This window comes from Somniosus microcephalus, chromosome 1 (assembly GCF_052327205.1).
Source record: "Somniosus microcephalus isolate GS21.2 chromosome 1, FLI_Smic_1.0, whole genome shotgun sequence".
Lineage (NCBI taxonomy): Eukaryota > Metazoa > Chordata > Chondrichthyes > Squaliformes > Somniosidae > Somniosus > Somniosus microcephalus.
The window spans coordinates 410,074,218-410,095,075 of record NC_140987.1 but is presented as its reverse complement, the minus strand read 5'-3'; the positions used below and the strand labels follow the sequence as shown (position 1 = coordinate 410,095,075).

The following is a 20,858-nucleotide window of genomic DNA, read 5'->3' as shown; positions in this document are numbered from 1 at the left end:
TCTACTGGTATGCTTGAAGTCTTGGACACCAACTGCATTATTGGTCATAAACAACATTCTGATCTGGTTACACTTTTATTTTGGCTTGGCCCTTGTGTTAGTGGTTGCTGGGGGGGGGGGGGGGGGGTGGTACTTGCCAGTTTTTTGTCTACTGGTATTGGGAAGACACCATTTGTCATTCTGGTCCTGTTAAAATAGACCAACACCTGAGTATTGATTGTGGCAGTGGGCCAAAAATAATTAAATCAAATGTTAAGTAATATAGCCAAACAATTTTTGTGACCATCAATCTTTTTTTTTGTATCTCTGGTTTTGGTGGGTGGGTGTCTACCTATCATTATTGATTTATAATTGTTGAGCAAGTGACTTTAATGCAGAAAAACATGCAGGGGACATTTTTCTTTCAGGTGTCCCAATTAATGTTTCCCTTCAGTTGAAACAATGGTGCAGATTAAATTTGAACCGCTGATGTCTCTCTTCACCCATTCAAACATTGAAGGAAATTTCCAGCTGGTGACTAACAACTGATCTCGCTCAGCTCCAACTCTGTTTCTTGGCACTGCTATTCAGATTCTTAAGTTTTAAAAGTTGCCAGTGAGCAGAGCTGATGTTGTAAGACCAGTTGTTCTCATTACCAGTTAGAAACAAACTTTCTTCACTGTTAGGTGGTGAGAGGTACTTGAAAACATTGTTGATTTTGAAGTGCCATTGAGGGGCAGTCATAATCTCAAGTGAGAATCATTTTATCCTCTTCACCTAATCATTACCTCCTGATATCTTTTTTATATTAACTCTTAACTTGGTATTCCCTGTGGCTCTTGATCCTCCACCTGGACTTTGAGTTTTAATAATCTTGTAGGGGGCAGAGAGGAAAGGCACATTCCAGAGTTTGTTCTATGTAGCCTCAACCAGTTTCCAACAGCTGTGATGGGCCACCATCCAACAAGGTTTGTATCTAGCAGAATCCTCCTGTTGGTTTGGATTTGTAGGTGTGAATGGTGTGTTTTTTAATCAAAGCCAAAATGGGGCATGGCTTTAATTAAATATAATCCTCTCAAAAATTGCAAGCCCTTTCATGTGACTTAATTTGAGACCTGAGCCAGGCTGCAAGCTAGTATTCTTTTCTGGGGATAAGCGACCAAAGATCCTAAGTTTTGGCAACATGTGGTTTAAAAAAATTTCTTGACACATTTATGCTTGCTAGAAGAAATTTGCAGGAAAGAAGTGGAATATTTTGCTTAATTCAGCATTGCCTGCTTCTGTTTAAAAATAACACTGGGAAAATAAGTCAAGCATGTTACAAATATATAATGAAAAGAGAATGTTAAAAGCAAGGTGGGTCCCTAGAGAGGTGAGGATTATCATTTTGTATATAATCAAAAAAATGCCATAAGTACTTATCCTTTTCTTCAGTAAAGACCAATGCTATCTGAGGTGTGAATTCTGAAATGGTTGAGAGCAGGATGAGTGATTTATATATTGATGGATAAAGGGAACATTTTACATTAGTTGAATGAGGAAGACCAAGCACCAGGGCCTAATGTGATGGATCCTGAGGGAGGAATTTGCTGAGTCCCTAGGTATTGGTTTTCAGGGCTCTTGAATGTGGGTGTGTGCCAGAGGAGAGTGGCAAATGTACCCCTTTAAAAAGACCAAGTGAATCCAGATAACTACAAAAAAGTTAGATATCTATGTTGGGGGGGAAAATCTTCATCTGAGGATGAAATTGCAGGTATCAAGATGGAGAAAATAGTTAAAAATGGCTAATAAGGATTTTGAGTGGTTGTGCTCAACAAACCTCATCAAATTGTTTGAGAAGGTAACAGACATGGTAGATGAGAGCAATGCAGTGGCCTTTGAAGATTGTGGTATGGAATTTGGGAGAGGATTGAAAACTGCATTAAATACTGGTTCGAAGGGTTTGGGTGGGGGTGGAAACAATAGTCAGTAGTTGGAAGTGGGTAGTTCCCCCCCCCCCCCCCCCCCAGAAGGTTCAGTTCTGGGGCTGCAACTGCTCAATTTTCTATCAATATTGAGATATAGGCCTAAACAGTGGTACTGAAATTTGCTGATTCCAAAATGAGGCATATTTAATTCTTTAGAAGCCCAAAGGAAGCTGCAAAGGGATATTGATAAGCTGGGGGAGAAATGGGCTAAAGCGGCAGATAGAATGCCATCAGTAAATGTGGGATGGTACATTTTGATAAAATAACAGCAGTAATTTATACTCTGAATGGAAGTAGACTTAGTGCTGTGGAAGAGAAGCGATTGGTGTACAAGTTCACAGGATATTTAAAGGCAATACTTCGGGTTAATAAGGCCATAAAAATAACTAGATTTCTAGGTTTTATCACAAGGTACAGAATATAAAAGTCAAAAGCTAATAAGCCTGTGTAAAACCTTGGAAGGACCTTGAGTATTATGTGTATCATTGTGCTCCACACTATAGGAAGGCTATTGAGGCTTTAGAGAAGGTTTAACACATTCACGGGGTGCTGCCTGCTATTGGGAAATGGATGTGGAAAAATTGATTTTTAAATTATAACAGTACAGCTTACATGTTGATAAAATTGAGTGGATGGGACAGTAGATAGAAGTGGACTGTTTTGTTTCTCCTGAGTTGGGGTCTAAAACAAGGGGGCCATAGGTACAAGATTAACTGAGCTCTAGAACAAGGGGCAGGAGAAACTTTAGAGTGAAGCAGAAACTGTCAACATCTTGGATTGGGTAGGTAGATGAAAGAAGAGGTGAAGGTATGAGAATAGGGTTGTGCATATCTTTTCCTCTTGAAAGGGAGAAATGTATTCCTTTTAAAGAAAGGACTTGTTAGTCCTGTTACTGAGTTGCTTTAATGTTGGTTGCAGGTTAGGCAGCCAGATGGCCCTTGTAGTTGATTATTACACTATGATTTCAGAAGGTGTACTTGCCTTCCATTGACAAGTGTAGGGAATACCCTCGATGGGCAACTTTTAGATTTGTTTTCACTAGGTGCAGCACTTTGTGGTGGATGTGGTGGTGCTGCTGTGTGTATCTTGAGCTGCAGCTGTGAAATTTGACAATAGATAAAGGGCAGACTAACTTTCAAGTGAATACAGTGGAACCTCTGAGTTCAAGTTATTGACCAGAATTTTCATGGGTCAAAGCCTCGGTTATCTTCACCACCTATAATTCAGCACTGCGCACTTTTTTTTTTTATAGCTTAACAATTTCTTTGTTGGGGGCGACTTGTGTAAAATGTCTTTGGTGAGATGGGGAAAGAAAAAGGAAAAAGCTACCAGTTGTTGCTAGGATTTTGGTGGGTCTTTTATTAAAAAATCATACAATGTCTATTTGAATTGAAAATGTCAGAATTCTGTTCTCTAAACTCTCTGGTTATGCCTAGAGAGAACATTTTTTCTTAGCACACTGTTACAGCTTGCCATAAACAGAGGGACAACCACTAAATCTAAAGAGTATATACAAATTATATGAATGTATATTTATATATACACAGATATATTTGTTTATACACTATGGATAGACCTGCGTTTGTGTTCAACCATAAATGTTTTTCGATGCTTTGGCAATGTAAGATGTACCTTGTCATGCCAATAAAGCGATTTGAATTAATATCATTAGGGTGAAGTACTAGTGATTACAGATCTGGTACTAATTGGAGCAATTTAAGGTCATGAATGACGGACAGGCACAGATACAATGTGTATTGTACAAATATTTAAAGTGTATGGGCTTAAATGTAGTTTCTTTATCCGATTTAGGAGTACACCCACTGGCAGTACTCTAGTTGTATACATAAGAATTAGGAGCAGGAGTAGGCCATATGGTCCTTCGAGCCTGCTCCCTTACATAATTGGTAGGTGAATTTTTGCAGTGTGGGAGCAGCAAATGCAATGGCTGCTGTTGGAGTCCTATAATGTCTGTTCTCTGCCTGATTTGAGAGGTGTTGGTATATGTGCATATCTCCATTTCCTTGTAACGAGTCCAATAATTTAGATGAACCAAGTTCTTTCAAAAGTTAATGTATTTAAATTTTAGTCGAGACAGGAATTTATCTACCTGACCGATTTTAGCAAAAATCTGCTGTCTGGTAGATGTGTGCTAGGCCATAGAGCAGTTGTGGTGATGCTTGAAGACTTGTGGTCCAGGGCTATCTGCTCCAAATAAAGGAGTGTTTTGAGGCTGTACTGGGGACCTGAGGAATACAAGATGTCATTAAAAGGTTTTTGGAGTATTGGCTAGCTGTTTCATTTAAAAGTTTCACTGGCTATGCTGGCATTTTAATTTTCAAACCTAATGGAGAGGTGGTTGCTTGGTTAACTTCCCCCCCCCCCCCCCCCCCCAATTGATCTGATAGCTGTAACTGAGTAGGTGGGTATCAGTCCCGGATATTAATTTTCTTCCCCCCCCCCCCCCCCCCCCCACTTTTTTTTGCTGGGAGGTAAGTTTTTCCTCAGCTTCCTTGCTTGTGGGTGACCATTTCAACTGGAGCTGTCATCATCTCATGTTCAAGTACTGCTGACTTTTTTGTTTTTAATCTTGTTTTACTGAAAAGCATCCATCATACTTTTGCTTTAGGCCCAGTCATGTGTACAGTGTGCTGTTTTTTTTGCGCTCATCTCTTTTTGAAGAACTTTCAATGGTGGGTGGACATCATCTGTTATACTATGGGCTGCAATAAGCACAAGGAACGGTTTTATTTTTAATCCCCCTTCCTCTATGTAGCAAGGGTGAGTGTCTGTTTTATGGTTCCACAGGTACCACTGCCTTGTCCAAGTGGCAGCTTTTGAAATGGCAGTGATGGTGTCCTGCATTGTCAAATAATCCAATCAGAGCTTTGTCTTGTCTTTTACCATCCATCTGTGTGCTCTTTAGGATTGGTCACTAGATAGCAATAAGAAGCAAGAGCCTTGGATGATATAAAAAAAAAAAAAAAAAAAAAAAAAAAAAATTGCCTGGCATTCTAAATGTATAGAACTCTTCATTTCCTAATGGTTCAAATTCCAGCCATCTCCCCTCTCCATACCAAAAGCATTCAGTAGTTATTTCTGAATTAAAATACAACATTGGAAATGCACAGCAGTCCCATCCACATCCAAAAGAGAAAATAGTTGCCATTTCGGGTCTAACCCTTTTTCAAAACCCTTTTTTGAAAAAGGGGTTCGACCCAAAATGTCGACTTTTTTTTTTTTTTTTTTTTTTTTTTCTCTCCATGGATGCTGCCTGGCCTGCTGAGTTTTTCCAGCATTTTCTGTTTTTGGATTTCCAGCATCTGCAGTATTTTGCTATCGTCCAAAAGAGAAAAGATGGTTTAATCTGTAGATCCTTCATTAGGACTTTTTCTTTTCCCCTCCCACCACGCCACCCCCCCCCCCCCCCCAAACCCCCCCCCCCCCCCCCCCCCCCCCAAAACCCCCCCCCCCAACAAACTGGTAAACCACTGTTTGTATTCCACTGTGTACATGCCTCAGCTGACTCCTCCCACAAGTCCTAGTATAAAGGTGACTGCTCCCCAGCCCTTTTTATTTCTGGACTGGTCGACCACTCGAGGCAGACCTTCATTCTTTTGTTAATAAAAGCCTTTAGTTACACTCTTAACTCTGTCTTTTATGAGTAATTGATAGCGCATCAATTTTATTAACAATTTTTATAATGGAGAAGATCCTCACACCAGCATGCCTGGACTTAGATCATCGGGAGGCGGACTCATCCACCAAGTTTACTCACTGGCTTAAGTGTTCCGAAAAATTCCTGACCGCCTCCGCAGCAATCAAATCGGACGAGGACAAACTGGATGTCCTGACCTCCAAAGTGAACCACCGAGTGTACTCGGTCATCCAAGACGCGACCTCGTACGCGGACGCTATCAAGCTCCTCAAGGACCAGTACACGCGCCCAGTGAACAAAGTGTACGCCAGGCACCTTCTGGGGAGTCGTAAACAACAACCTGGGGAATCGACCGTGGAATACCTTCAGGCACTGTCTGTGCTTGGCCGGGCCTGTGGTTGTAAGGATGTAAAGGCCGCCGCGTACACAGAGGAACTTATCCGGGACGCTTTTGTAGCGGGCCACAGATCCAATTACACCCGACAGCGACTGTTGGAGCAGAGTGACCTCGACCTCAACAAGGCCTCTGAACTCGCACTATCATTGGATGCAGCCTACCGGGGCATGGATGCCTACTCCTCTGCACCGTGGACGCCGCGGGGAATGACAGCCTGGGATACGGTAGGACCGCCTCATGGGCCGTTGCTGGGGTGGCACGGCGCTAACTACCGCAGCAGTGTCCCAAGGCCAGAAATGCTACTTCTGTGGCCAGGCAAAACACCCCAGAGCGCGCTGCCCGGCGAAAAAGCGATCTGCTCGGGCTGCGGGAAGAAGGGACATTACGCTAACGTCTGCAGGGCCAAAGCCACCCCGAACCCCAGCAGCGCCGCGTGTGGGCCGCCATCTTGGGCCTCCCCGGCCATGTGCGAACCACCGGTACAGCAGCCATTTTGGACACCTCCAGCCACATGGGGATCATTGACGCCGCCATCTTGGACGACAGCCGGAACACAGCAGGCCCCCAACACCGCCTCATCTGATACCCGCAGCGACACACCGACCCCTACGCTGGCATCTGTTACACTGGACCAAGCGAGACCGCACCAGCTGGCCAGTTCCACAATGGACATTAAGGTAAATGGTCACGATACAATCTGCCTTTTTGACTCTGAGCATGGAGAGCTTCATCCACCCTGACACGGTGCGGCGTTGCTCTCTCCCAGTCCTGCCTGCGCACCAGCGGATTTCTATGGCCTCCGAGTCCCAGTCGGCGGACATCGGCGGCTACTGCGTGGTGACACTCGTAGTAGACTGGACTGTGTACGATCATTTTAAACTTCTTCTGGTCCTGCCTGACCTCTGCGCTGCCGTCCTGCTGGGGTTAGATTTTCAGTGCCACCTTAAGTGTTACGATGGCGTACGGTGGACCCCTACCCCCACTCTGTCCGCAGCCAGCAGCTTCCAAATTGCCCGCCGTGCACCAGGTGCAACCTCTCGACACTCAGTCACACCCCCCCCCCCCCCCCCCCCCCAACTGTTTGCTAACCTCACCCCCGACTGTAAGCCCATCGCCACAGAGCAGGCGATACAGTGCCGGGGACAGGGTTTTCATTAAAACCGAAGTGGAGCGGCTCCTGAAGGAAGGGATTATTGAGGGCAGCACCAGCCCCTGGCGAGCCCAGGTTGTGGTCGTTAAGACCGGCGAGAAGCAGCGCCTGGTCATCGACTACAGCCAGACAATAAATCGCTACACCCTGCTGGACGCCTACCCACTCCCCCGTATAGCTGATATGGTCAACCAGATCGCGCAGTACCGCGTCTTCTCGACCATTGACCTGAAATCAGCGTACCACCAGCTCCCTATCCGCCCTGAGGACCGCCAGTATACCGCCTTTGAGGCAAACGGCTGCCTAAATCACTTCCTTAGGGTTCCCTTTGGCGTCACCAACGGGGTCTCCGTCTTCCAAAGGGAGATGGACCGGATGGTAGATCAAAATGCGTTGCAGGCCACTTTCCCATATCTGGATAATGTGACCATCTGCGGCCGTGACTTGCAGGACCATGACGCAAACCTCAATTCCTCCACACCGCCCAACTCCTGAACCTGACATATAACAAGTGCATATTCCGCACAAACCGCCTCGCCATCCTTGGCTGTCACAAAATCACAGAAACCCCACAGTGCAGAGAGGCCATTTCGGCCCATCGAGCCTGCACCGACACATATCCCACCCGATCCCCGTAACCCCACGTATTTAATCCCCCTAACACTATGGCTATGATAAAATTGACCATCAACCTAACCCGCACATCTTTGGACTGTGGGAGGAAACCGGAGCACCCGGAGGAAACCCACGCAAACACGGGGAGAATGTGCAAACTCCACAGTCACCCGAGGCCGGATTCGAACCCGGGTCCCTGGTGCTGTGAGGCAACAGTGCTAACCACTGCCACCGTGCCGCCATGTGTTGTGGAACACTGAGTCATCGGCCCCGACCGGATGCGTCCCCTTATGGAACTCCCACTGCCTCAAGGCCCTGAAGCGGTGCCTAGGGTTTTTCTCCTATTACGCCCAGTGGGTCCCCTACTATGCGGACAAGGCCCGTCCGCTGATCAAGTCCACCTCTTTTCCCTTGACGGCAGAGGCCCGCTTAGCCTTCCACCGTATCAAGGAGGACATTGCCAAAGCCACCATACACGCAGTGGACGAATCCATCCCCTTCCAGGTGGAAAGCGACGCGTCCGACTTTGCCCTGGCCGCTACCCTCAATCAGGCGGGGAGACCCGTGGCTGCCTTTTCACGAACCCTCCAAGGCTCGGAGACCAGACACTCCGCTGTTGAGAAGGAGGCCCAGGCGATTGTGGAGGCTGTGCGTCATTGGAGGCACTACCTGGCCGGAAAACGATTTACCCTGCTCACTGACCAGCGTTCAGTTGCTTTTATGTTTAACAACAAGCAGAGGGGCAAAATCAAAAATGACAAGATCTTGAGGTGGAGAATCGAACTTTCCACCTACAACTACGAGATCTTGTACCGGCCCGGGAAGCTCAATGAACCCCCCGGATGCGCTATCGCGTGGCACCTGCGCCAGCGCGCCGATCGATAGACTGCGGGCCCTCCACAATGACCTTTGCCACCCGGGGGTCACCAGGTTCTTCCACTTCAAGGCCCGCAACCTGCCTTACTCTATTGAGGAGGTCAGGACCATGACCAGGAACTGCCAAGTCTGCGCTGAGTGCAAACCGCACTTTTATAGACCAGACAGGGCCCACCTGATAAAAGCCTAGAGCGCCTGAGCGTTGATTTTAAAGGGCCTCTCCCCTCCTCCGACCGCAATGTGTACTTCCTCAATATTATTGATGAGTACTCCCGTTTCCCGTTCGCCTTCCCCTGCCCGGACATGACCAGTGCCACGGTCATTAAATGTCTGAACGACCTCCACCCTGTTCGGTTTCCCCAGCTATATCCATAGCGACTGGGGCTCATCGTTTATGAGCGACGAACTCCGTCAGTACCTGCTAACTAGGGGTATTGCCACAAGCAGGACCACCAGTTACAACCCCTGGGGGAACGGACAGGTGGAAAGAGAATGCTACAGTTTGGAAGGTCGCCCTGCTAGCCTTAAAGTCTAGGGACCTTCCGACCTCCCGCTGGCAGGATGTGCTCCCCGATGCGCTCCACTCTATTCGGTCACTGCTCTGCACTGCCACTAACGCCACCCCTCATGAGAAAATGTTTGTCTTCCCAAGGAAGTCCACATCGGGGACATCGCTACCGCCATGGCTGACGTCCCCAGGGCCGGTCCTACTGAGGACACGTGAGGACCCATAAAACGGACCCCCTGGTCGAGAGGGTCGACCTCCTCCACGCCAACCCCCAGTATGCTTACATTGCATACCCGGACGGGCGGGAGGACACAGTCTCCATAAGAGACCTTGCACCCTCGGGGGCTGCAGTAACTCACTACCACCACCACCCCCCCCCCCCCCCCACAATCCGATATCCAGCCCCAGCAGACGGCAGGCCTGGGCCCCGCGACCCGCTCGACATCTACGAGGACGACACGCCTGTGCCACAGCCTACACAGGACTCGACACCGGAAGCTCCACTACCCCTGCCGTCGCCACGCCGATCACAGCGGCAGACAAGACTGCCGGAGAGACTCCAATACACTAACTTTTAATACACTTCACCCTGCCGGACTCAATTTTAAACAAGGTGAATGTGGTAAACCACTGTGTACATGCCTCGGCTGACTCCTCCCACAAGTCCTAGTATAAAGGTGACTGCTCCCCAGCCCTTTGTATTTCTGGACCGGTCGACCACTCGAGGCAGACCTTCATGCTTTTGTTAATAAAAGCCTTTAGTTACTCTCTTAACTCTGTCTTTTATGAGTAATTGATAGCGCATCACTATCTCTCTTTATTTTTATATAAATGCTGATGGGCCTGTTGTGCTGTTTCTGTTCCAGTGAGTTTTTCTTTGCTGGCCTGTTGAGTTGGATTTGCTTCTGTTAATGACATGAAATGGTCTGCTGTCAATACATCACAGGAACAACAAAGCAGAAGTTCTGTTTCTGGTGCCTACACACCCTAAAGTCATTGGCTCATCAATTCCCTGATGCGTGAAGCAACATTTTATTGGGGGGGTGGAGGGACATGAGTGAAGAGTAAAACTCCAAATTTCTAAGACGTGCAGATTTTAGAAATGCTGGAAGAGTTTACGAAAGTGCTGACCCTTGTCAACAACGTGTGTGTGTATATAGCACCTTTAACGTAGTAAAACGTCCCAAGCCGCTGCACAGGAGTATTTTTAAGACTTAAAAAAAAAAAAAAATCATGTGTGGTTGAGCATGACCCCTTGCCTGGCAGGTTGCTAATTCAATTCCTTGGCATGCACTCCATAAAGCTCTTCCATTGACCACTTTCTAATCATTAAAACTTTCTTGCATTGAGGGGAGACACTTGCCTTGAATTACTTTTGCATGTGTAGCCAAACCTAAAGAATTGGTTGGTTCTTGACTAAAGTTTTATATTATAACCATTGCTAAATGTGTTTTGTGAAATTCAGTAGCTTCATGCTAGAGCTTAGTTATTAAAACATTCTTATTTTGAGGACAATATTTGAGCTTGCAAAAGAATATACAGAAACAAGAGACCATTTTGGTCTGCCTGCCTGTTGCTGATAACCAGCCCACAAAGTCCATTCATTTACTGAAATGAAGTGGAACAATAATTCACTTGTTTCGATTGGAAGCTGCCTGGAAAAAAAATTAGAATGCTAAAAACACTTACTAATTTATTCCCTCAAAATTGTGTAAATGTTGCATTTTGTTTCTCATGGGTTTTTTAATAGTATTTACAAAAATTGCTAGTGCTACTTGGTCATATTACCTTACGGATTATGAAGTTGTTTACTTTATGCTGTAGTTGGCTGTGGGTTGCATTTGGCATGGAGGAATGGGAGCCTTAGTACCCTGTAGAATTTTTAGGGGGGGTGGTGGTGAAATAAGTTTTTCATACATTAAATCAAATTGTACTTCAAAATATTGAAGCTCCCTGAAGAGTCTCCTACCTCATGACAGAATTTGCAGTATTGAAGTTCTACACATTTCCTTCCTTTCCCATTACCCCTGAAAATACTGATCAGAACAGACTGAGGAGCTGTTATCCAGTACTTTGCCCCAGTGGTGACAGTTTTTTGTGTTCGCAGACTATTTAACCATGAAATGCATTGCATTCTCTCTCCATCTGGGTCAGAGGCCAGGGTCAGTTCAACTAACTCACCATAGACTGGGAATAAGTGGTTTTGCATTGCTTAGTTAAATGATGAAATACTATTGTGTATCAGGCAAGAAAAAGGAATTTTGCAGTTATTTTAGCAGATTAATAGAGTTGAAATATTGGCTTAAGTGAATTTCTGAACTCTGACCCACACTAGTGTGCAATCTTAATCAATGTCCTGATCTGTAGATGGGTGCAGGGATTTTGCTGTACTGTCCACATTGCTTCTAATACCCTGTAGACAATTACCTGCAATGGAGGTTTTTTCTATCATCTACCTTTTTCTGCAGTTTGAGGACTAACTGCAGAAATGGAGGTTTGTGTTTCATTTCCTGTTTAAACATGAAGCCTACAAAGTGACTTCCTCATGAAGCTAAATCGGCCTTAAAAAAAAAGTAAAAGGAAACTGTCGAGCTGAGAATGCAAAAGAAAACTTGGCAGCATTTTGGGGTGGAGGAAAAGTCCCCTTTCTGTGACCTCTTGCAGGTGTCTGCAGTGTGAAATTTACTGATTTGAGGACTGATATCCAGCCTGTGTGTGGGGTAGGGTTTTATTTCTCTATTTTTCTCCTTTTCACACCCACCATCCAACAATATTATTGCAAATTCTGAGTCCAGTTTTGTAGGAACTGACAGCTGCTTGATCTGTTTATAAAAAGCGGATTCAGCCAGTGGTCCAACTTCACTTTGAACTTTTTTTGGTTATTTAGTTCAAAATCAAAGTTGGATCAAGTTTTTCATCCAATAAATGTAGTATTCTCTCTTGTAGTCGGGTGGCTGCTCAGTGCCGTCTTGGCAATGTCACTTCTCTTGGTAAATGGTACTCGATTCCCAGCATGCTTTCCAGTAGGCCACTGAAGATTGGTTTAAGGGCATATCTGGAGCATTTTTTAGCATCCAGATGTCTGTCTTGCAGCAGACATCTTCCATGAATTTAGCACCCCTTGCTATGAAGTATAATCCCTCCCCTCACTATGAAGTATAATCCATCCTAGCATTTAAGCTTAATGAGATCTGTTTAGTCCAAGTATAAATTTCCTTTTATGGAGCAAGGCTTCATAGCTTTCAACCATGTTGACTGAAATAGTGCAGTACTCATTTTAAATACCCCCCTTATATTTAAAAAAAAAAAGGACTTGTGTTTATATAGCACCTTTCATGACCACCAGATGTTTCAAAAGCACTTTACAGCCAATGAAGCACTTTTTTGGAGTGTAGTCACTGTTGTAATGTGGGAAAAGTGGCAGCCAATTTGCACACAGCAAACTCTCTCAAACAGCAATATAATAACGACCAGATAATGTGTGTGTGATGTTGATTGAGGGATAAATATTGGCCAGGACACCGGGGATAACTCCCCTGCTCTTTGAAATAGTACCATGGATTTTTACGTCCACCTGAGACCAGATGTGGGCCTCTGTTTAACGTCTCATCTGAAAGATGGCACCTCCGACAGTGCAGCTCTCCCTCAGCACTGCACTGGAGTGTTGGCCTAGATTTTTGTGCTCCAGTCTCTTCAAACTACCAGTAAGATTTTAGTCTTTCACTAGCAATTATTTAGTGTACCTCTGGGGCTGGGCCAAAGTTGCAGTGGTTTAGTTTGGCATTGCCAATAATTTCCTCCTGATCTCCAGATGTAACTTCTGTGGGAGATCAGCAGAAACCCCAGAGAATTGGTGTCTGTTTGGTTTTTCACCAGTTACAGTGGGATTTTTGGGGAGTCACTGGGAATTCTACCCCATATTTTAAAAACCTATGGCTAGATACGCTTGGTATAGATGGACATCCTTCCAGTTCTCAAGGTGAAATGTGACTCGTTTTTGCCTCTTGTAATGGTTGGATTGTTTTGGACTGGCATTGTCCTCCTGCCCTTGAGGCCAGCAGCTGCCCATTTTCTCCTGGGTCGAGCTAACCAATATATTTCCAACTAGTAATCTGGTTTAACAGAAAACGCTGGCAAAACTCAGGACAGGCCACATCCACAGGGAGAGAGTTAATGTTTCAGGTCGAAACCCTTCTCTGGTTTAGTGGGCAAGCTAGTTGGCTATTCTGCCAAACCCACCAGAGAATGGACTTTGTCGATAGTCAATTCAGTGATGCTTTTGAATGACATCATGCTGCAGTTACCTATAATTCAATGTGATGCTGCAAGCTAGCAACTTGAATGTTACTTTTCCCATGAGACTATTGTGATTGCTTTTAAAATGTAGTTAATTTTGGACTGTCTTTATTTAAAAAAAAAAAAAAAAATTAAAAAAAATTAAATAAATTAAAAATAAAATAAAAACGTGCTGAGATGGGTGGGGGGGAAGCTTTCCAATCATCAAAAATTGGCTTTAAAATACTAGTAAAGGATACTTTATTTTTAGTTCTGCCATTTGTGCTTGGATCCATGTCTGTTAGGAGTTGCATGAGTCAAAAGATGTGGCTTTGAGCCCTATACCAGTGCTTAATCAAGGCAGACACTCCAGTGCATTGTTAATGTTGCCCTGTTGGGTGTGTAAACTGAGGTCCCATCTGTTCTGGTGGTTCATGTAGATGGTAAAAGCCCATGACACAATTTGAAGAGCAGGAAGGTGTCCTGGCCAATATTGTCCTTCTACCAATTTAACTGGCTGTTCATCACCCATTGTGGTTTGTGGGACATTGCTGACAATTTGGCTGCTGAGCTTGCTTACATTTTGTTGAATTTCAAAAATTTAATTATGTAAAGCATATGAGTATAGAATTCCAGTGTCAGTCTCTAACCCACTCTTTAAATTTGAACTGGAGATTGATTAAACTTGTGAATTGTGCCTCTGCCAGGTGATCAGAGTAGAAGTGATGGCTTGGGGGTGAATTCAGTGAGTCAAGTGAATTGAATATTTAGGAGTTGAGTCCACCCAGTTTAAAATCACTTGGCCTTTAAAGATGTGAGCCTTGACTTATATCCAGTATAAAAGGGTAGTGAGTTCCTGACCTCTGTTGTAAATGTTGCAGTTAAACTTGACTGTACAGCTTGTTGCAAAGGATTGATTATTGGCATCTTCACATGACAAATACTGGGTCATTAATAGTTGCTAAAAAGTCATTAAATTCTCAAATGTTCAGAAAGAGGCTTTATTTTCTGATCTTGGGATTTCATGAGTCTAACTAGCAAAATGTAACTAGTGTGGTTAGCTTAGATTTTTTTTTACACTTTAATTTCATCTCTCCTGAACTACCTCCTAGGAAGCTAAAATTCCTAGTTAATTGAAATGTTCAGATTTCACATTCTTGTGGAGATTTATACAAATGAAACTCTTGTAGTGCACAGTAAGTCACACCTAGGCCTACTCTAGCCTTCAAAAGGACTTGGTAGGAATGTGACCTATTAGTTTTTTGATTCAATCATTCCCACCACATGTTGAGCACTAGGATACTGTCGTGTGGATGAAATTACTGTGAAAGCAGCAGGAATAATAATCCAAGTGTGCCATTGTACTGTGTAGGGCAGCAAGATTTTAGTGTGGCTGTAATGATTGTACACCTGAGGGAAGGAGCTGAATTAGATGATGAGTGATGGCTGCCAGAGTCCTTTGCATGGTTGATTTTATTATTATTGACACAAGGCAGATGACTTTTATAAATGGTTTAGTTTCTACAGCAGAGAGAAGGCTGTTGGGAGTTTCCATTTGGAATATGTAAAATATTAAATGGCTTGGATATGGTAATTTATTTAGTGAACTGCAAACATTACTTTCTATTTAAATTCTATAAATCTGTAAACATTAAAATACAAGTCCACGTTGCAGGTTAAGGTCCATTCTATCTCTGCTTGGGGATAAATTGGCCATTTGTTCCTACTCCTGATTTGCTGTCTATTGAATTTTTTTGTTTACTCACCCCTAACCCAAATAATTGGGCTTGCTGACACTGTCTAGACTGTACTATTGTCAGTGTAGGGAACCCACTGCAACTATTAATACGCTTTTTGGGACGTTCCTATCCTAACTTTCAAAAGATCAGTGCAGAAATATGGCGATTGTAGGATCGCCTTAAGAATTACCAATGTCTGAAAGTCATAGTTTGAAAATCCACAGTCTAGCCTTGCACATGTACAATGGCCACTTGGGTAGGTTATTTGAGGCCAGGAACTATATTCCAGCAAGTCCGTGCCTTGGGGGAGAAGATGAAACACACGTTTTTATTCAGACCCATTTTGTAAGGTGGTTTCATCTGTGGTGTGTTGAATCTAATTCCATGCTGGAATTAACTGTTTTTAGACTATATAGAACAATAAAATATTGGCTTTATTGGGGTCTTCCAGTATGAAATGGTCTGCTCGTGTCTAGCTTCTATTTTGAAAGTTGGTAACCTTGTTCCTTCAGATCTGATGCAAGTTTCTCTTTATTTTTAACAGATCAATGTTCGGGTTACCACCATGGATGCAGAGCTGGAGTTTGCAATCCAGCCCAACACTACTGGCAAACAGCTCTTTGATCAGGTATGTTGAACCAAACTATGTCAGCAATTTGGCCTCATCTGATCAGCTGATAGCCTGTGCTGTGCCCTGGCTTTTTGCAAGAGTGCACTCATGTTCTAAATAAATACAGAAGTGCTTTCCCAACCAACACCAGTTTTAATGTACACTTTTTCAGTATACAGACACAATGATCAGAATGGTGCAGTCCAGTGCTTCACAGCATTTTATTTTTCCTTCCTTCCCCCCGCCCCCCCCCCCCCCCACACCCTCTTGCGTGCCTGCCCCCACAATCATCTGCATAGCACTCATCATGGAGGTTTTGATCCATTAAGCACACAATGCTTAATAGGGTGTACAATAGCATAAAATGGCTGCCACAGGCCTAAGTTAAATTGATTCCACATATTTCCTTTTTTATTTAAGGCAATTTTTGTATTATAGTCCAAAGTTAACTTAATAAAGTTTTAGTGTCCTCTTGTAAACCCAAAAGCATTTCTCCATGCAAAACCAGTATATTTGGTAGGCAAAGTATTGTTTTGTTGCAAAATGGTATCCAAGTAACCTCACTGCTTTAAATGTTTGGAGCATACTTCTGAGTTGTCTTTGATGTGGGAGCAGAGGTGAGGTATTTGCATAAAAGGGACTGGAGCTATGCAAGCTTACTTCATTTGGGAAATTCATTCATTGGGCTGTATTGAACCCCCAGGTCAGTGACAGCACAATTTTAATTATTTGTTCCAACAAGTTTCATGCTTTAAAGAGCTTGCCATTTTAGAGTTAAAAAAAAACAACACGTCGGAGGCCTCAAGGCACATCGGTGAGATGTATGGCTGTTGTCTAAGCTAGCAATGGGGTTTCTCTGCTGCCCTGTGCTTTAGCCAAGGGCAGGATGTGAGAACTTCCTGCGCACTTATGACTGAGCAGGGCAGCAAACTTGCTAATCCTTTATCTTGTACGAATAAGCTTACATCCTGTTCTATTACGCTTGCTTTATTTGTAGTAGGTAGTAAATATGTTGCCCAGGGTAGCAGTGACTGGATAGTGTTAGCACACTTGAGAAGCAACTGGATAGATATTGGAGAAATGTTTTGATTATGGGTTGAGATGGTGTGATGTAGCATTTAATATCACTCCCTTAATTTTTATAACGAGCCTCTTACGTGGAAACTTCTCAAACTCCTTCCAACATTCACAACACTCCCTTTATACACTTTTTGATTTTCTTCAAATTTAAACATGACTGCATGCTGACTGTCCCTGATTAGCCTTCCTTTCCTATTGTCTTTCACTATTCTCCAGTGCCTACCATAGTTTTTTTTCTATTTTACTTTGTGCTGTTTCCTTTTCTAAATATTTATCTCCAGTAGTGGCTCTTCTGTCTCTTCTTCTGGTGCTCCTACAGGACCACATTCACCTCTACTTAAAAACTTAGCTGAAATTGTTAGGTCTGTCATCCCTCACTCAAGTACAAGATGGCCTTTGGCCTCACCCCCTTCTCAACCTCCCTGTTTACTTATCTATTGTATATTAAATCTGGTACATGGGGTGTACATTTCATTGAAAACTCAAGTACTTGCCTGCTATTTTAGTGAGGATATAATTGCCTTGTGATTAGACAGTCTGCCACCTGGTTCCCAAAAATCACTTTTCTGCCATTTTTGTTTTTCCTGTCACAGAAATTTCTAATGTACCAAAAGAGCTTAAAGAAAATCACTTTTGCAGTAGCAGTGTTCCTAATTCCACAGGATGCATCTGTCAATCACTTGTGTTGACTGCTCCAAAATGCACCTTTATCAATTTTGCCATTGCTTGCTAGTTATTAATGGGTGGTGGTTATTGAAATTGGATAATCCCATGCTGTCTCCTCTTAGTCATAACAAGGTAAAGGGTACTGTCTAATGACAGCTGATCTCTGGAGCTGCATTAGTGGCTAGCTTAGCATCTCTTGATTGTGTAGTTTAAGACCCAGCCTACTATACCACTGAACCCCATAGCAGAGACTTGAATTGAACTTTCTGTTCTGAGTTAGCTGCTCTTAGCCAGGGTAGTACAGCAATTGGATGACTATAACTGGCCTCACACTCTGGTTTAGAGATTGGATATTTATACAATGCCCATTTGAACCATGTCAACCAAGAGGGAACATTTTGGTGGTGGGGGCAACTTGGAGGGTCCTTGAGGATTGATTTAAGAGTCATGTAAACTTAGTGCACAGCATTAAACTGTTTTATCAAATCTATGGCATTGGCAGCTATGCATTAAGCCTAGTATCAACACATCTACTTGTTGGAGATGCTTGTGCCAATTTATATGCTGATCAGTTAACAAACTGGCAGCAAAACTTGACCTGAATCTCCACTGTATGCTGGTTGACTTGTATTTGAATTTTACACTAGCTTGGGCATGCTATGTTTAACATAGTTGGCAAGTGTTCATAGTTTTTTAAACCAGTGCTGCTATCAGCATGAAAAGGACAGCTTTGCCACATTGTTACCTGGGTGTTGAATTGTTGAAGTTGGGTAAAGTTGCCAGGTCTCCAGATCAACACACAAGTGATGTGTACATAACTGAGAATATTTGGGGCATTGCAAAATGCTTGAGTAAATGTATCTACCTTTACATCTCATGTCTAGCCAACTGTTAACCAAGAAGTACCTCTTTTGCACAGCAGCCAACCATTTCCTGCCTTCATGCTCAGTGTCCTGCAAGCTCAAAAGATCTGTGTGGCCATATATGGCCTTGTACTTGTTGACTACCTCAGCCAAGAATATTAGTAATGTACTGCCAAAGTGACCACAGACATTCCAGTCTCTTGTGTTATGTCTGAGTGAGATGATGGGCTTGTGTAGATAATTAGATTGCTGTGGAACATGAATGAATGACTGACTGACTGACTGACTGACTGACTGACTGACTGACTGACTGACTGACTTGAGAACATTCAAAGCACAGCTCAGTAACCCCTTCCCAAGCCTATTGTAAAAAGGGCAGGCTCTTGGATCAATACTAAGTACCGGTTACCTTTTTAACTTTCTGTAGTTTGTTCAATTATTCACACTGCTACATTTCCACAGGTACCTGTAGCCCTCTGCTGCCTTTTTTCAATGAGTCTAGCCAGTGAATGTAGGTAGACTGTTCAACTATCAGTGTTGCAGAGGTGGGGAAAGCATAATGAGCTGTCTGGTCTGAGATCAGCTGACTGATGTAAAATGCAACATTCAAGAAGATTCTTTATTAATCAGCTTCATTTGGCTGAATTTTAGGGATGAGTATTTAAATTATTTGATGTTTGAATCTAGGTGAGTGGAATCTGATGTCTGAATCATAAGATAAAAATAAATCAGTGAGCATTTCCTTTTAGGCTGATGAGAAATTGCAGCACACTCTTCCTTGTCCTGCCCCCTTCCCCCTCCCCTCATTCAATTGGCCTCTAATATTACAACTGCAAACCTATAGATTTAAAAAACCCTCTCTTTAAGCTATCTACTATTCACTGTCCGAGAGGAAGAAAAGGAGACTTCCAAAAGCCCATGGTTGTGCCTATGCAGCAGTCCATTGAGTCTCTAGACTGCTCTGTGATGAATAGATGGTTAGGACCTGCTGGAGTCGTACTGCCAGACTTGGGCCCTGACAATAAATCCCCAAAAAACCAAAGTCCTTGTGTTCCAGCAAAGATCCAAACAACATGGACCCACAATAAATTTCACAGTAGGAACAACCAAAATTGAACAAACCACTCACTACACATACTTGGGCTTAAAAATCAGTTCTACGGGAAACTTCAAACTGGCTGTGAATGAACTGAAAGAGAAAGCAAGAAGGGCTTTCTATGCCATCAAAAAATCAATCCAAATAGAAATCCCAATTAGCATTTGGCTCAAAATTTTCAAATCAGTAATTGAACCAATTGCACTCTATGGCAGTGAGGTCTGGGGACCACTAACACAACAAGATTTTGCAAAATGGGACAAACACCCAATTGAGATCCTACATGCGGAATTCTGTAAAAGTATCCTCCGGACTCAAAGGAAAACAGTAAACAACGCATGCAGGGCGGAACTAGGCCAATACCCATTAATAATCACTATCCAAAAAAGAGCCACCAAATTTTGGAATCACCTACAAATGAGCAACCCCCAATGCTATCACTACGACGCCCTGAAATGCCAAGAGCTGACCATAAAGAAGAATACCCTCAGTCAACTAGTCCTGGGACTCAATAAAGTAACTAATAACAATACTAACAATAACCAGCCCCAGGACAGTGACAGGGTAACACAAAGAATTCGACCCAACACAATCGTCGCTAAGCAAAAGGAAAAATATCTGTCATATTGGGCAGAAACAACAAAAACCCAAAGCAAACTCAATTGCTACTTGGCCCTAAACAGACAATACAACATAGCTGATTACCTGACCATGGTAAAGGATAACAAACTGAGAAGAACCTTGACAAGGTACAGACTTAGCGAACATAGCCTAGCGATCGAAAAAGGCAGACACAGGCAGACCAGGCTGCCAAGAGAAGACAGGATATGCTCTCACTGCAGTCAGGGAGTAGTTGAGACAGAGATGCACTTCCTCACAGCCTGTGGAAAATATCAGGGCATCAGAGAGAATTTCTATCAAAAATTCTCACATATGCCCTGAATTCAGAAATCTGACTGACAACCAAAAACTCCCATTCCTACTGGGGGAGGAGAGAAGCTGTGTAACACTGGCGGCACACTATGTTACAGCTTGCCATGAACAGAGGGACAACCAGTAAACTAAGACAAGAGTATATATAAACAAGGCGAAAATATATTTATAAACTCAGGGATATACCTGTTTATACACTGTATGAATGGAACCGCGTTTATGTGTTCAACCATAAATGTATTTTGATGCTTTGGCAACATAAGATGTACCTTATCATGCCAATAAAGCGATTTGTATTGTATTGTAGTAAGCAGAAAAGTGGGCAAATAGACCAATCAAACATCAAAACCAAAGCTCCTTATGGTTGCAGCCACTGATGGTCTATGATTCTTCTGACTGGACCAGTAACGCAGACTGCACCAAAATAGACCAGGAGACTCTGTTGC

General features: G+C 43.5%; 1 protein-coding gene across 2 annotated transcripts in view; it reads left to right on the top strand.

Annotated features, from left to right (window-relative positions):
- Nucleotides 1-20,858, top strand: part of msna (moesin a) — an 89,311-nt gene that overhangs the window by 25,080 nt on the left and 43,373 nt on the right. For both annotated transcript variants that reach the window (XM_085998892.1, XM_085998900.1), the window contains exon 2: nucleotides 15,709-15,792. In XM_085998892.1, the coding sequence (XP_085855018.1) occupies nucleotides 15,709-15,792 (84 nt within the window). The remainder of the gene's footprint in view (nucleotides 1-15,708; nucleotides 15,793-20,858) is intronic.